Here is a 17,525-nt window from a genome sequence, read left to right as displayed (position 1 = left end):
ACGTGGAGGGGAGGAGTTTGTTTGGTAGTTGTTTGTTGCCTGTGGAGGCAACACATTTCTAGGACTACCACCACATGTCATACAGGGAGCCATCATCTACAAGTGAGTTGCACAAACAACTTATATGGGCACCATCTTTAAGCAACAGTACCATCATCAAGGTAACACGCATCATTTTCACAGTGAAACACTGTAATGGGTCATGCTGTATAAAGGGTTTAGCATCTGAAGGTATTTATTTTGGAAGCCCCAGTAGTGTTCTTTGGATGTGGTATCTGATGCTGCAGTTGTAAATCTTAGTTTTTTTTTTGTATTTTATTCCAAATTTTTAAAAAAAAATTTTTTTTTAAAGTGTATTAATTACTTGTGGCATGATGTTTGAAGAGACCATCTGGGGTTAAAATTCTAATGAAAAATAGTGGTTTGTTTAATAAAGTGACAAAAACACAACCACTCATATTTAAAATCTTATTGTTTTCATACAGGTGTGGCCCATGGTTCCGTTTGCTGAGCATGGGTCGTCAGAAATGTGATGCTGCATCGTTTAGTGTTCTTAGGAATGGGATGCTGCATCGTTTAGTGTTCTTAGGAATGGGATGCTGCATCGTTTAGTGTTCTTAGGAATGGGATGCTGCATCGTTTAGTGTTCTTAGGAATGGGATGCTGCATCGTTTAGTGTTCTTAGGAATGGGATGCGCATCGTTTAGTGTTCTTAGGAATGGGATGCTGCATCGTTTAGTGTTCTTAGGAATGGGATGCTGCATCGTTTAGTGTTCTTAGGAATGGGATGCTGCATCGTTTAGTGTTCTTAGGAATGGGATGCTGCATCGTTTAGTGTTCTTAGGAATGGGATGCGCATCGTTTAGTGTTCTTAGGAATGGGATGCGCATCGTTTAGTGTTCTTAGGAATGGGATGCGCATCGTTTAGTGTTCTTAGGAATGGGATGCTGCATTGTTTAGTGTTCTTAGGAATGGGATGCTGCATCATTTAGTGTTCTTAGGAATGGGATGCGCATCGTTTAGTGTTCTTAGGAATGGGATGCTGCATCATTTAGTGTTCTTAGGAATGGGATGCGCATCATTTAGTGTTCTTAGGAATGGGATGCGCATCGTTTAGTGTTCTTAGGAATGGGATGCTGCATCGTTTAGTGTTCTTAGGAATGGGATGCTGCATCGTTTAGTGTTCTTAGGAATGGGATGCTGCATCGTTTAGTGTTCTTAGGAATGGGATGCGCATCGTTTAGTGTTCTTAGGAATGGGATGCGCATCGTTTAGTGTTCTTAGGAATGGGATGCTGCATCGTTTAGTGTTCTTAGGAATGGGATGCTGCATCGTTTAGTGTTCTTAGGAATGGGATGCGCATCATTTAGTGTTCTTAGGAATGGGATGCGCATCGTTTAGTGTTCTTAGGAATGGGATGCTGCATCGTTTAGTGTTCTTAGGAATGGGATGGTGCATCGTTTAGTGTTCTTAGGAATGGGATGCTGCATCGTTTAGTGTTCTTAGGAATGGGATGTGCATCGTTTAGTGTTCTTAGGAATGGGATGCGCATCGTTTAGTGTTCTTAGGAATGGGATGCGCATCGTTTAGTGTTCTTAGGAATGGGATGCTGCATCGTTTAGTGTTCTTAGGAATGGGATGCTGCATCGTTTAGTGTTCTTAGGAATGGGATGCGCATCGTTTAGTGTTCTTAGGAATGGGATGCTGCATCGTTTAGTGTTCTTAGGAATGGGATGCTGCATCGTTTAGTGTTCTTAGGAATGGGATGCGCATCGTTTAGTGTTCTTAGGAATGGGATGCTGCATCGTTTAGTGTTCTTAGGAATGGGATGCTGCATCGTTTAGTGTTCTTAGGAATGGGATGCGCATCGTTTAGTGTTCTTAGGAATGGGATGCGCATCGTTTAGTGTTCTTGGGAATGGGATGCGCATCGTTTAGTGTTCTTAGGAATGGGATGCTGCATCATTTAGTGTTCTTAGGAATGGGATGCGCATCGTTTAGTGTTCTTAGGAATGGGATGCGCATCGTTTAGTGTTCTTAGGAATGGGATGCGCATCGTTTAGTGTTCTTAGGAATGGGATGCGCATCATTTAGTGTTCTTAGGAATGGGATGCGCATCGTTTAGTGTTCTTAGGAATGGGATGCGCATCGTTTAGTGTTCTTAGGAATGGGATGCTGCATCATTTAGTGTTCTTAGGAATGGGATGCGCATCGTTTAGTGTTCTTAGGAATGGGATGCTGCATCATTTAGTGTTCTTAGGAATGGGATGCGCATCATTTAGTGTTCTTAGGAATGGGATGCGCATCATTTAGTGTTCTTAGGAATGGGATGCGCATCATTTAGTGTTCTTAGGAATGGGATGCGCATCGTTTAGTGTTCTTAGGAATGGGATGCGCATCGTTTAGTGTTCTTAGGAATGGGATGCGCATCGTTTAGTGTTCTTAGGAATGGGAAGCGCATCGTTTAGTGTTCTTAGGAAAAGCAGAAGGATAGATTAGACTTTGGTTCAAACCAAGAGTCAAAGACTCTACTAAGAAAAATACTTATGTATTTTTACTGTTTTGAAGGATTAAATCAAGTTTGATACTCATTAAATTGCTATGTATTGTTGTTGGTTTATTTAACATTCTTTAATCCTATTTAACAAATATTAAACAACAACTTATTAACTGAAACTCAAACGGAAAACACACACACAATTATATTTCAACAAGTAATGTGTAAATAGAGCATATTTTATTTGGGTTACCAAGCCGTGTTATTTCTGTGAGCCATTGATCCCGGAGCTTAAATTAGTCTGCTCTTAATGGATCCCAACCAGCTACTAGGAACTGGATGAAAATTGATGGGCTGAATGGCCTCCTCTCATTTGACACGTGTGTTCTTCATCATCTCTGACACGTTTGGAAAGTGGGTGTGAAACCGTGAAATGATTAGCCTAATTTGTACAATTTATTGTCTGTATACTGTGGTATATCATAATGCAAGTGGTTAGTGGTACTTTTTTTTTTATTCAGCATAATTATATATATATATATATATATATATATATATATATATATATATATATATATATATATATATATATATATATATATATATATATATAACACAACAATTAATATTAAACATGGTAATATGTACATACAAATATATGTTTGAGTTTATTGATTTTATGATATTACATGCTTCAGTACCAAAAATGACTTACTAAAGGTTTTTCAGTGCATATTTCTCCAACCTAAATTTTTTTTCTTAGCATGTTTTTGTACAGCTTCTGGTACTTTATGATGAACAATGGTCTGGTAATGTAGTTTATATATTGGGATTTTAGTCCCTGTTGAAAGATAGAAAGCTTTGATCCTAAAGTAATTAAGATTCATGCAGTGCCTTTGGTTTTCTCAGTGCTAAATCCTGCAGTCATCAAATTGTATAAAAAAAAGTTTCTAAGGGTAAGCAAAAAGGATACAATGAATGAATCTGTGCTTCATGTGGCTTGCCCTTAAGAAAAGAACAAGCAGTTGCTTTCTTGTCTTTACGTTTGCCTTTTATTTGAAAAAAATAATACTATAACATGAAATCATATTAAGATATCTAAATTAAAAAAAATAAAGGCAAAGTAACAAAAGGTGTTGGAAGAAATCATTTTGCTCTGTAACTTTCAAAAACTATACATTTATGAATATTGTTAGTGATGTTTTAATATCATTAAATACTATTTGCATCTATATATGAGCATTACTAAGCAGTGCATAAAAACATGGGGATTTTTCTTGTTTTTTTTTTTCTGGATACCTTTTGCTTCTGTCGATGTATATTAAAAGCTTCACTGAGGTAATAAGTTAAAAAAAAACACCAATTAAAATACATAGAGTTTGCTTTACTCCAGATTTAAATTTTTTTTTTTTTTTCAATAGAGGACGTTATAGGTTCTTCATGCACACCTGGCACCGGCTGATTCGAGACAGAAGCTGCCCTGCTTTCAGTGTTTCTGAGACAATCGCACTTTGGAATGAACTGTCTATTGAGGTTAACCAAAAGCTGTGCTTGTTTGCAAAGTAATGGCAGGTCCCCTTCGCTCCATTGCACTCAATGAAGGGAGTGGCCCGGAAATCCTCCAGGCAGCTCCCAGGTGACACCAGGGACTGGCCGCCCCCTTCGTCACCTGCTGCTGTATGCTAAGGACAAGAACACACAAGCGGTTAGTTCTATTCCCTCACATGCCTGCTCGGTCTGACAAGAAAGCTGCAGCTAGGATTGTAATTCTAAATCACTTCTTCTAAACCAATGCATATTAAACAATTAAAATAACTGCCTTGTACTTCTTCAATCCTGGTCCCGGGGGACCCCTGTGTCTGCTGGTTTTCTTTCCAACTGAACTCTCAATTACTTCATTGAACCCTTAATTGAACTATTCATTAGCTTAATTATACCTTTTTAAATTGTTTTCAGCTTTTAACAGTTGGAGATTTCAAGTTAACTATACAATGTTATAAGTAACTTGAAATCGGTGACTTTTTAGGAGCTGAGAACAATTAAAAAGGTCTAATTAAGCACATTATTAGTTCAGTTAAGGATCTAGTTAAGTAATTGAGAGCTCGGTCGGAATGAAAACCAGGTCCAACCCCTGGTCCTTGTTTTATACTGTAGTTTTACCAAAAAACGAATAACAGCTCAGATTGTTCTTTCAGTGGCCCTACATTGAAAACTGATTTTGGATAAGTACAGTACAGATAATCCTGCAGCACCATCTGGTGGTGGATTTTTGTACAAAAAACAAAAGGACGCACCAAAAAATGGTCCGGCATAAATATATATTTTGGGTCAGTTCCATCTCCCGCATTGCAACCCTTGCCAATGATTTATTCAGAGAATTATGTAACAGGAAAACTTTTGTGTCCCATTGTGTCTAGACTGGAATATTTTGTATGGTCTGATGTAGTTAGTTTGGTTTGGTCTGAGCGTTTCTCACACTTGATCACCGGGTTTAGGTATTCCTGACAGAATTAAATTTTCGGAACAGTTCAATACGTACCATTAGGAAGGAATAACCAATCCATAAACTGCGCCAGCCTGCAGGACACTGTGGTATTGTGATATCCTGGCTGTGCACAGCAATAGCAAGGGATGGGGCCTCGCAGACCGAGCAGCGGCTGATGTATGGCTTTATTTCATCCTCTTCCACTGGCATCATGGGCAAGGGAGCGGTGGTTGACAGCCAGTAGGATTTGTCATTTCTGCTTGCATAGTAACAGACGTCCCCAGGGTTGCAGTACAGGAACGGCATTGTGTTAAATCTTGGTAGACATGATCCCGCCATTCCTAGAAAACACAATGCACACAACTCCTGTAACATTTCTCATAAGTTATTTAACTGGCTTGTTTCTTGGAAACTGACAATGGCAATGATGTGACACTGGCAAGTTCTGCGTAACAGAGGATGATGAACATGTTACAGGTCATTTTTTGAATAAAAAAAAACAAAAAACCCTCATAAATTATGAGTCATACCTAGGTCCTGATTGTGAGCTTTTTCTTGGCCTTCAAAGTAAAGCAAGCTGTATCCGTCCCAGAGTTTGCTCATTCCCACTGGGCACATTGGCGTCTGATCCGATTGGCTGTGCTTCACTAGAAGGTACCCGAGGCTAGCACTGCGGCCTGGCATGCCTGGCAAACCAGGGCTACCTGGACGACCCGATGACCCTTAAAAAATGATAACACATATTTCTAATTAGAGCCCTTTCCCCAAACCCCAAACAGGTACTGTGAAACCTGACCAGCCAGAATCTTTTGTAATCCCAGCAGGCCGGTATGAATATCATGATGAATACATGGTTCTGTTTTGGTTCCTGTTTGTAATTTATCTCAGATTTACCCTGTACATTGTGTTTTTTTTAATCTTATTTACTCAACTGGCAGCTGGGATAGGAGAGGGCTACACTGCAGAATGACGTACCTTCCAGTCCTTGAAGGCCTTGCGGGCCGACGGATCCAACTTCACCACGATAACCTGGGTTACCTGGCCTGCCGCCCACGCCTGGAAAACCTGATTTCCCATTTGGGCCCATGAAACCTAAGAAGTGCGTAAGAATACTCACATTTCATTCCTGTACAATGTACGGTATAAACAGAAAACATTTTCCCTGTAAAACATTGCTTTTGTTTCTACAATACATACTGCTTTTATTGCAAATCTTTTGCTTCCTGTGTTTATACATCAATATCAGAAATTTCAGATATAAATTTCACAATGGTCCTGCTGCTTTGTGATACTTAACCCTGTCATTTTATCTAGTTAAAACACACTACAATTGTGTAGGTCCAACCCTACCTGCATCTCCTGGGGGGCCCTGTGGCCCTGACTCCCCCTGAACGCCAGCAGGCCCGTGTATTCCATGCGGTCCAGGAGCACCCCGCTCTCCTGTCAGCCGCGGGGGTAAGGGGGCTGGCCCCGGAGAACCTGGGGGACCTGGCAAACCTGCAGTGAGCAAAAAAGGACAGGTTAGTGCCAGGGGCTTTCATGGAATACAAAGGGCAACCTGCCCCCTGCTCTTTTTTAAATATTTGTTTTATAGTAGCCATATTTTATGACGAGCTACGGTGAACCTTATTAAACTTTGTAATTTTCCACACCTCCTTATTATTCATATGATGCATTAACTGATTGTCACTGTAGCATTAGCTTCTGTCACATACAGTTATGGGTTGTGTTGCAATATCAATGTTTAGGCCACAGTTTACACATTCAACGCTTTAGGACTCTGAAGAGTTAATGGGACTTTACCAGTGAGTCCTGTATCGCCCTTTGGTCCAACTGGCCCCCTGTCTCCAAGTAACCCAACTCTGCCAGGGAATCCCATCATGCCTTGTTCACCTTTCTGACCTTTTTTTATAGAAAAAGCAACAGGTAAATATACTTCAGTGACTCGGTAAGTGTCATATTTACCTCTATAAGCACACCTTCAAAACCTGATTACTGTACTTCAGAACCTCAGCACAGTGATGATAGTCACATTTTCAGACTGAACATTAACAAATATTTTCAGAGAAACACACATTAAACTACTTCTCTGGATGGAATCTCGCCTTCAGTGTGTAAATAATAACAATAACAGTTTTAGCACTACATGCTCTTAAGTAGGCACTGGTACTGACTGTAAGAGTACTAGATACCTTTTACACCAGAGACCCCATTGATTCCAGCTGCTCCTGAATACCCTGACTCTCCCTTCACACCAGGGGGCCCGTCCAATCCAAGAGGTCCTGGCTCCCCTGGCTCTCCTTCTGCCCCGTGCAGAGCTGACCTGCCTGGAACACCTTGAGCCCCGGGGTAACCTACACAAGAAAGGAGGTTAGTCTCTACCGAGGTCAGCACTGGTTTTAAAAAATCTGTAGTTAACTCTGAAGGCATGTTCCTGTTGGCATCCTTGTCTCTCACAGGGACTATGTCCTGGTAAGCAACAGCTCTTTTGAATGTTCCCAGTGGTCATGAATAACTGCACATTGGAATTAGTTATGGACGAGGGTTGTTAAAGTACCCCTTCAAATCAAATATTAATGCTCTTGACTGAGTAGAGAATCAGTAGTCACGCTAATTATTTCATTTACAGCTCCACATATCAGCAATATCTATTATTCTTTGACACACACCGATATATTAAATATGTGCACTTTATTTAACTAAATATACTAAACTGCAACCTCTTATTAGGAGGCTTTCATTACAGTAGCAGTACCTTGACGCCCCTGTGGTCCTCGAGAGCCCACTTCCCCCTTCAACCCTGCTCTGACGAAGGCACCTGGCAGCCCGGGCGGACCTCGAAGTCCAGAAGATCCCATTGGTCCATCATTACCTGGTAATAGCAAAACAGGAACAAAAGCCTGATACACAGAGAATGTGTGTATAAATACCACCCATGAAAAAACTGCTACCTTACATCCACAACATGTACAATGCCACCTCTAACAAATGCTAGTTCATAGTTCAGACAGAACTGGGCAAGCACCTCCTAAAATTGTCTTCAATCCCAAGCCAAGACTCTGCGGAATAACTACTAACAAAGTTTCTTCAAATAGCCTTCATTAGTGCAGTCAATCAGAGGACAGAACTTCTGCAAAAGAACCCCGGACCTGTCCACAGAGTAAATCAAAGTGCAGCCCCTAGAAAAGGTGACTGAAATCTCTCCCCCCCACCTTTGCTAGTTCTCAGAGATGGGATGCTTACTAACCTGGGTCTCCTCTTGTCCCCTTTAGACCTGGAACTCCTGGCACCCCCGGCTCGACACTGGGAATTCCGGGCTCCCCCTTCACCCCCGAGGCACCAGGCATGCCTTGAGAACCCCAACCATCAGCACCTGGGGCGGAAAGACAGACGTGCTGTTAGCAAAAGGCATAGCTGTGTGCAAACGCAGTCAGAAAGCACTGTAAACTGAACCATGGCAGATAGCAGAATGTATAAAGCTTCTACAGAATGGCACTTCTAATAATTATGTAAAACAGCGTTCAAATGAGTAGAACAGAAACACACCTGTTGACCCTGGTAATCCTTTCTGTCCAGCCAGTCCATCAAGACCTCTTATACCTTTAACACCTGGGAAACCTATAAAAAGCAGCATGTTATAATGTAAGTTCTTATGCCGGTCATTTCTAGTGCAGTACCTATACAGCTACAGGTTCACCAATTTTGTGACCCACGCACTGTTGTGGTACTATAGTTGTGGAATTCAACAAGTGCAATGTGTAGTGTGTATCTAAGAGACAGAGTGAAAAAAATCTGTTTGTCAATGTAAGTTTGTATTTATGTTGTAGCTTTAGGCATATAATTAGGGCTTCTGCACAACCAATAAAACACACCCCCGATACAAACAAAAATTAAATCTGTGTATAGCCGAAAAACACTGGAAATGGTTACTCAATTCACATGGACTTCACCCTTTTCCCATTTAAAAAATAAAATTAAATAAAAAAGGAACTCCCTTTCCCAGTGCAGTTGGGCAATGTCTCTCCTTCCTGACTTGTATCTATCATTGATTCATTCTGAATACTTTAAAGCCACCCCAACTACTGAGTGGAAGGAAATTCCTACATTTCTATTGGCTACTCCACTTCCGAGATTTAAAACAAGATTTCAATTAGAAGGCATGTTCATAGGATTTAAAGCTATTTTACTTTAGATAGGTAGAATTTAAAACAGAATTGCAAATTGTGGCGAAATATAAAAAAAATGCCTTTACACACACAACCCCCCAGAAGAATGTGCCCGTGGCCACAGGGATTTCTTTGTGGAAGACAGCAAAGGAATGAAGGTACAACTTAAGTGTGCAAGTACTTTTGAGTTAAGGTCTCTAAACACCGGACTTGATGCGATTTGTTCTGCGATAAAATGGTACTTTCACTGCGACACTACCTTTCACACCAGTGGCGACAGGCGCACGCGCGATGTGACTCTCCTCTGATTGTATCATCAGCTGGAAAAAATCACACTTATGATAGTCCTGTTATACAGCTAATAAAAATGTAGAATACATAATAGCTTTTAAGTGTCACTTATTTCAGTAAAGGTAAATGAATTGTACACACCAGCTATATTCAGTTCCCTGGAAATGGACAGTCAGAGGTTCTCCCTCATTGCTGTGCCTTTATCATTTTTGTGTCCTTTATTGTACAGCTCTGGGTATTTTGACACTGCAAGAATGACCTTTTCTTCCGCCATTGTTTACTGCGTGCAAAGCTGTTCCTCATTGGCCAGTTCCCTAGCTGCCGCGAGACAAAATTGCAAAAATAGACACCAATCCTATTTTTTTCCACATCGCTTCAGTGTCGCCCATCGCATCGAGGCAGTGTAAACGGCTCGTATCAAAAATAATTTTTCTATTTTTTTTGTCGTTGTGCGGTGTGTCGTATGACACATTCGCTTGTCGCATCCCGTCCGTTGTGTATATACTATACTTTACTATACCTATTGTGACAGAAAAAAACACACAAACATTTTGGAAAGTAAACGAAAATAATAATTTCATTTAGTATATAAAAAGCGAAAATCCCGAAAATAACTATTTTACATAAAACTCGGAAATAGCTAAAAAATAAGCACAGAAAAATGAAAATTAATAAAAACTGAAAACCAGAAGCCCTACATATAATGCATTTATTACAATGTGCACATTTATGTTTTAGGAAGTGAGCTGATACATAATAGACTGTTTTTTCTCAAGTAAGACAACAAGAGTTAGACTTAATTAAACCCAACTATAATATATATTTGTACAATCTGCAGTACGCTCATACCTCGTTCGCCTGGCAGTCCGTACTTCCCTGGGGTTCCTGGCTGGCCTGGTATACCGGGCGCACCCTTGGCGCCTTGATTTCCTGGAGAACCTGTCATACCTACAGAACCTGAAATCAATACAGTCAATTTGTATTAAAAAGCATCTGCACTGGCACAGCTGGGAATTACATTAGTACTACAGCTTAAGTTCTTGGGCTACCTCAGTGGATCTATTCTTGGGATTCCAAAAAAAGCAGGTCTAAAATAATCAAAGGGAACATAATTACATTGTTTTAAATATACCTCCTGCATGTTAATTAATGAATGAATAATTATGCTAATAGTAAAATTGGTATGAAAAAATCAAGTGAAACCCTGCACTGCAGAAAAGCCTATTGGCTCCATGCTAACGGAGATCGCATACATGTCTATTTCATACCTGTTTGTCCTTCATGCCCAGGAAGACCCTTTTTGCCTTTCATGCCATCAATGCCGGAAAAGCCTGGATTTCCAGGGTCTCCTGGCTGCCCTGTAAAACCTGGCCCTCCTGCAAAACAAATAAGGCTTTGAGTATTTCAACACCAAGTAAATGGGACAATAGCTTGCTTAGATCAATAACTATTCCAGCTTTTTCTGTGACCTTGACACTTAATGTCTTAATTAGACAACCATGCATTTTCTGTGAAGCCTAATATTCTCAGCTCTCAGAAGCTAGACATGTTCAGTACATGGATGGGTATGGATATATATTAAAAATGACAGTATCAGTAACATGAAAAACATCTTGATCTAAAGCAGGGCTTCTCAAACTCGGTCCTGGGGATCTCCTGTGTCTGCTGGTTTTCATTCCAACCGAACTCTCAATTACTTAACTATACCCTTAATCAAACTGATACTTTGCTTAATTAGACCTTTTTACTTGTTTTCAGCTCTTTAACAGTTGCAGATTTCAAGTTATCTATAACATTTTATAAGTAACTTGAACTGCAACTGTTTAAGAGCTGAAAACAATAAAAAGGTCTAATTAAGCAAATTATCAGTTCAATTAAGGGTATAGTTAATTAATTGAGAGTTCAGTTGGAATGAAACCAGACACAGGGGGTCCCCAGGACCGAGTTTGAGAAGGCCTGGTCTAAAGAATGTTTTTTTTTTTTTTTTCATCACAGATATACAGGTAGTGGACAAAAAAATGGAAACACCAATGTAAAGTCACTTAAGACTATTGTATCCCGCTCTGTGGAGTTCTCGGCAGACCGTTTTTGATGAAACTGGCTGCTCGCGCCTCAGGTTGAAATTTGCAGTCAATTAATCTGCAGTTGCTCGCCTGTTTTGCCTTGCACTTCGAATTAATGCACGGATATCACGATCCTGGAGTATGCGCTTCCGCCCACTGTTGCCCTTTGCTGATGATGTCTTTCCCTTGGAGTTCCATGCTGACATCACCTTAGACACCGTTGCTCATGAAACATCAGCAAGTTGAGCTGTCTTGGTCACTGAAGCTCCTGCCAAATGCGCCCCAACAATCACCCCTCTTTCAAAGTCACTGAGGTCTCCTCGTGCAGCCATGCTAGCCATAATTATAGGCAACCAGGCCTGTCCAGCATTTTTATACATGACCCTAAGCATGCTGGGATGTTATTTGCTTAATTAACGCATGAGCCACACCTGTGTGGAAGCCCTTGCTTTCAATATACTTGGTGTCCCTCATTTACCCAGGTGTTTCCATTTTTTTGTCCACTACCTGTATGTAGAAATGTGTGACAAACAGTCTGCCGGACAGACAAGCAGCCTTCCTTCATATAGCTATACCCCCAGGTCACAATAGGATGAGCGGTTATCTAGCCATATGCAAAACTCTAGCCATATGCAATTGTGACATACGAATGTACTGTACATGCTAATAGTAAGCATAAAACAATCAAGTGATATCCTGCACTGTAGAAGAATCTGTTGGCTCTTACAATATCTTCACTTTAGGAGTTTGTAATGTTACTTACCTGCCAGCCCTGGATCACCTACTTCCCCTCTGTGACCTGTAACGCCAGGTAAGTCAATCCTTGGGCCAATGTCACCTGTAAAGGAATAGATTTATGTACAATGCTGCCATTAATTAGGAAAGATACATATCCCTGTATAGCTTAACTATGAACCACTGGGACCTAGTTTCAGCTTCCATTGTAAACCGGCATTAATCAATGTTCTTTATGTTAATTAACAAAACTTTAGACAATCACTTGGACACAAGTTTGGTCTTAACTGTTAGGAACATCCAGCAACAATGTTAAGTTCCACAGGTAAAAAACAAGTAGATGAGCACTATAAGAAAAAGAAACATCTTTGAACAGTTGTGTGGCAGCCAGACTTGTGTGTTAAGATAATTAACCTGTGAAGAAAAAATAAATCTGTTTTATGGTTGTTTGGAGGGTGTTTTTAAGCCAAGGACAATCCGTCAGAATTCCAATGTAAAACTAGAAGAAATCAAACCAAGTACACAAACACCCCAGAAAGCACACTGAAAGCATGTTTTTTTATTTTCAAAAAACTGTTAAAATGTGTGAAGCACACCACACCTGTTAGTTAATGCTTTATGGCTTTATTGGGACTTTTTTGTTTTTTGTACATTCAAGATTTAATGCATGGATGTGAAAATGTGTACAATGTTAAAGCAAGTTAAGACACAGATTTTCCATTTGCAAACAAGTTTCACCCATTCTTCAAATCTTAACACAAAATAAGAGAAACTAAACTCAGTCCCATCATGTCCCGCACGAAAATGTTTGAATCACAGTGAAGTATTTGAGGCCTACCTTTGTTTCCCTTCAGCCCAGGGTCACCTGGAAGACCGTGGCCCCCTGTTACACCTTTTTCACCCTGGAAAAGGTATTGAAAAAGAAAAGAACAATGTTAGCTATTGATCATTTAAATAAAACAATATTTAGAAAACCCAAAATGACATGGTGATAAACAGTACTTTATTAACTTAAAGGGCACATAAGGACCTTTTCATTTTATTGTGTTACATGTTCCCATCTGTTTACGTAAGGTGTGTGTTGTTTTAATCTTTTTTTTTTTTTTTACATTTTGACTGCTTTTTTAAACTTTTAAATAGCATTCCCTGCCTCAAGCTGGCTTCCCATGTACCTGCATGGACCGCTCAGAACTACATTTCCCATCATCCTCCTGCTCACTGGTAAATCCATCTCAGTTACAAATGTGAGCAGGAGGATGATGGGAAATGTAGTTCTGAGAGGTCCCTGCGGGTACATGTGAAAATATATAATACGCTACATTGCGACATTCAGGCAGAATGGAAGAGGGGCAGTGAGCCCAGTTATCAACAATTCAAATATGTTTTAAAGCCTCTTTTACTAAATTTAATAAAATGCGTTCTTTACTTACCCTGTCTCCTGGCATTCCTGGAAAGCCACTGATTCCTGTAGGCCCGAGGGAGCCTGGGGGTCCTCTGAAACCAGGAAGCCCTTGAGTGCCTGTGGTGCCTTTAACACCCTTCACATCACTGGGGTCTCCAGGCAAGCCGTGCTGACCGTGCTGGCCTGGTATACCTGGCATCCCTTTAAGGCCTTTGATACAAACACAAGCCAACAACACAAAACCGTTCTTCAGAAACCAGACCTCATAGTGCTACTGTATACGCTTGCAGGTAAGAGTTGAAACACTGTGATTATCTTAGCATTTCATCAGCGTTACTATTTCTACACAATTGGAATAGAACACAAGGACACCACTTGATTACATGTTTCTAGTCCTTGAATCAGCTATAATTTATTTGCAGGACATAATGTACATTTTGTATATAAATGTCAGGTAAATGTACAAGTCATTTCATGAGGGTGTGCTTCCGTCTGCATGATACAATTTTTTAAGTAGATTAAAAGGCTGGTGCAGTTTTGATGAAAACAAGACTAGTTTAGTTCAGAGCCTTCATTCTGTAATGACACTCACCTCTTGGTCCAGTAAATCCTTCACTCCCCGGATCACCAACATCACCCTTTTCACCTTTCATTTCAATCACTGTTCCCGGTAGGATGTGTGGCTTTTCACCAGGGGGTCCAGCTTTACCGCGATCACCTTAAATGACAGGAAGTGTCATTTAAATACATACTGTATACAAGTCCATAGGTAACGTGTGTAGGTGTGTTGTCTCAATTATATTTTAGATAAAGCCTCTGGCCAATCCATGAAAAGGGATAGCAAATCAGGAACAACTGACATCCCATTTATGTGCTTGAGTTTTCTGTGATATTGATAAAGAAAAATAAGTATATTTTTGAATAATTATTATTGATTGCATTCATTATTTTTCTAATAGTAAATATTAGGGTGTATGGAAACTGGCCAACACCTACCGATAATGGAACATAAAAACTGTGCAAAGCAAATTACATAACTAGGCAAAGTATAATTGCATGGCCTATATTCACACCATAACCACCTTTGCATTAGCGCCTTGCCCAGTTATCGAAATTGGGCCCTCTATTTTTTTAATTTGTTAAAAAAATGTATTTTTTCTGGCGTGGGTTTTGTTTCAGATATACTCTTTTTTAAAAAAAAATAATGTAATGGTATGATTTTATTTTGACACTTACCCTTTTCACCTGGCTTTCCAACTTCACCCTTCTTTCCAAACTCCCCAGGGAATCCAGGCACCCCCTTTTGCCCTTCAAATCCTATTACTCCTTTCTGGCCCTGCATTCCGTCGAAGCCTGGCATTCCCTTTGATCCCTTAACCCCTGAACAGAGGAACACGATCTCATCATATAATAGTTTGATATGCAATTCCTAATTGCAGAGTATTCAAATCTCACTAAAGTTATTAGCGCACATCATGGAGCAATACCTGATATGCTTTGTTTTATACATGAACCTTATTGGTTTATTTACTCTGCACAGACTGGGATAATAAGAAAAAGGGTTTTTATGAATGTTTTTTTTTTTTTTAAATAAAGTATCCAAAATATTAGATTTGTTGTGATCAGTATTTACTAATCAATATTTTTATTACTACAATAAGTAAAAAAGTTAGGGTTAGGGTTGGTAAAGCTGCATTAAAGTCTTTTATGTTTATTTGCTATACCTTTGATTTGACCAGCTCTAAACAAACTCCTGGACAGTTCAACCTCATTTGGTTACCTGTATTTATCAACTGCTGTAAATTGCAATTCTCTGAGCTTACGCCTTCCTGTGACATCAAATAAATCAATGCAATACCAAATTGATTTATTTACTCAGCTGTTAGGATTAATCACCTCCTGTTTACCTTTATGACCAGGAAGGCCAGGAAGTCCATCCAAACCTGAAGCACCAGGATTGCCAATATGGCCTTGTTGCCCTGGTAACCCGGGACTCCCTGGGGAGCCAGGGGCACCTTTCATTCCGACAGGACCTGGGGGGCCTTCATCGCCTTCTTCCCCTCTCTCACCAGTCAGGCCTGCAAGATTGACCAAAACAGAAGTGGCCGCTCAGAATCAGTGCATAGACTGCAAAATCCTATTTTACTCCATTTTGCATGTCTGAATCAAGGGAAAAGGTTTTACTGTTTGCTCCGTATTTTTAATTACTATTAAAACAAATTGAAAATTACAATTTGTCTGCCTTTTACCGATACAATTGGTCACAGTAGTGAATTGGGTTTCAGTAAGAATAAATCGCTGTAAGCTGCAGATAAAACTATAAGAAGGGGAGAGTACTGCAGCTAACACCATATATCAAAAGCGCCTTTATTACACAGCTTTAAATGCTGACTCACCTGGTGGCCCCGAGTAGCCGAATACTCCTGGAGAGCCTGGATAGCCTTGCTGTCCGGGGAATCCTTTTAGCCCGGCCGGCCCTGGTTGGCCTGACTCTCCCTGCAGGCCAAACGTACCCTGCTCACCTTTATAGCCTCGGATACCAGGCATGCCCTCCATTCCTATAAGGAAACGGGCAAACCAACATCATAGTCATTAAACACTGGTTCTTCTACCACATTATAGTCTTGATAATGGTATACTACTGGCTCCACTTAAATAAATAAATAAATAAATAGATGGGAACTATGTGTCCACATATACTTCACATGTCTCTTGCTTTCTCCATGTCAACATGGTTGTTTAGGGAACAGAACCGAGAATTCATACATGTTCAATTCTAAATGAATGAAGTATGAGCTCTTTTTATTTACAGTCCATAGGGCTGTTTCCCCAAAAGCTTCTTTAACCTAGCAGTTTACCTTTGAATCCTGGCAGCCCTGGATCTCCCGATAGGCCCTTCTGTCCGATCTGTCCTTGAGGACCTTTTTCCCCTGGGGCTCCGGGTGCGGCTCCCAGGACCTCCCCATGGGCCCCCTTTTCTCCTGGATCTCCTGGCACACCTGGGTAACCCGACCTCCCTGCGGAACCCCTCTGTCCAGTAGGACCCGGCAGGCCTGAATCTCCGCGAGGTCCGATAAAGCCTGCATGTTACATGAACCCAAATGCCAGACACAAAAATTGAATACTATGGCTTAATTATCTCCCTTTGACATTATTATTATTTGTTTCTTAGCAGGCGCCCTTATCCAGGGCGACTTACAATTGTTATCACATTATTTTTACAATTGTTACAAGATATCACATTATTTTTACATACAATTACCCATTTATACAGTTGGGTTTTTACTTAAGCAATCTAGGTAAAGTACCTTGCTGAAGGGTACAGCAGCAGTGTCCCCCACCTGGGATTGAACCCACGACCCTCTTGCTTTTATCACTAAACCTCTCTTGCATCTGCACTATCTCTCTCTCTGACACAGACACACACAAACATTTAGTTAGATAAATTTTTTTTCAAATGATGTAGCGTTACAGTCAAAGTTATATCTATTCCCGTAGCGTTATGTTTGTGAAGGGTGCTAACTAGAAGGTTATTAATGCTTGAATCATGCTCTGAGTTTTCCCTTTACAGTACCTGGCGGTCCTGGCAATCCTCCTACACCTGGGTCACCAGAATGACCTTTGAGTCCGTCGAATCCTCTCTGGCCTGGCAGACCGGGTAACCCTGCTGCACCTTTCCAACCTGAGGTGGGAACAAGGGGACATGTTTTAGACGTATAATAACACTAGTATAGTAAAACAAACAAAAAAAAAAATACAGTAATTCATTTACACTGCCAATACTCCTTTGTCTAATGACTTCTTGCAGCGAATGGTATCTGCAAATATATAATATGCAGACGACGAAGAAAAGATGTACTGAATATAGCTTTTATTTATTTTTTACG

General features: G+C 40.3%; 1 protein-coding gene across 3 annotated transcripts in view; it reads right to left on the bottom strand.

Annotated features, from left to right (window-relative positions):
* Positions 1-3,141: 3,141 nt before the first annotated feature.
* LOC117406566 (collagen alpha-2(IV) chain-like) overlaps positions 3,142-17,525 on the bottom strand; it is an 83,387-nt gene continuing 69,003 nt past the window's right edge. For all 3 annotated transcript variants that reach the window (XM_059029141.1, XM_034010652.3, XM_059029142.1), the window contains 21 exons: positions 17,213-17,320; positions 16,497-16,718; positions 16,035-16,196; positions 15,546-15,716; positions 14,875-15,018; positions 14,231-14,356; positions 13,667-13,848; positions 13,075-13,138; positions 12,265-12,339; positions 10,707-10,814; positions 10,288-10,395; positions 8,528-8,599; positions 8,229-8,354; positions 7,737-7,853; positions 7,174-7,335; positions 6,785-6,883; positions 6,332-6,478; positions 5,957-6,073; positions 5,512-5,703; positions 5,036-5,322; positions 3,142-4,178 (listed from right to left, as the gene is read on the bottom strand). In XM_059029141.1, the coding sequence (XP_058885124.1) occupies positions 3,924-4,178; positions 5,036-5,322; positions 5,512-5,703; positions 5,957-6,073; positions 6,332-6,478; positions 6,785-6,883; positions 7,174-7,335; positions 7,737-7,853; positions 8,229-8,354; positions 8,528-8,599; positions 10,288-10,395; positions 10,707-10,814; positions 12,265-12,339; positions 13,075-13,138; positions 13,667-13,848; positions 14,231-14,356; positions 14,875-15,018; positions 15,546-15,716; positions 16,035-16,196; positions 16,497-16,718; positions 17,213-17,320 (3,044 nt within the window). In that variant the 3' untranslated portion in view covers positions 3,142-3,923. The remainder of the gene's footprint in view (positions 4,179-5,035; positions 5,323-5,511; positions 5,704-5,956; positions 6,074-6,331; positions 6,479-6,784; positions 6,884-7,173; positions 7,336-7,736; positions 7,854-8,228; positions 8,355-8,527; positions 8,600-10,287; positions 10,396-10,706; positions 10,815-12,264; positions 12,340-13,074; positions 13,139-13,666; positions 13,849-14,230; positions 14,357-14,874; positions 15,019-15,545; positions 15,717-16,034; positions 16,197-16,496; positions 16,719-17,212; positions 17,321-17,525) is intronic.

The sequence above is a fragment of the Acipenser ruthenus genome, chromosome 8 (assembly GCF_902713425.1).
Source record: "Acipenser ruthenus chromosome 8, fAciRut3.2 maternal haplotype, whole genome shotgun sequence".
In the NCBI taxonomy this organism is placed as follows: domain Eukaryota; kingdom Metazoa; phylum Chordata; class Actinopteri; order Acipenseriformes; family Acipenseridae; genus Acipenser; species Acipenser ruthenus.
The sequence above is the reverse complement of the archived record's forward strand: the minus strand, read 5'-3'. Positions and strand labels throughout refer to the sequence as shown.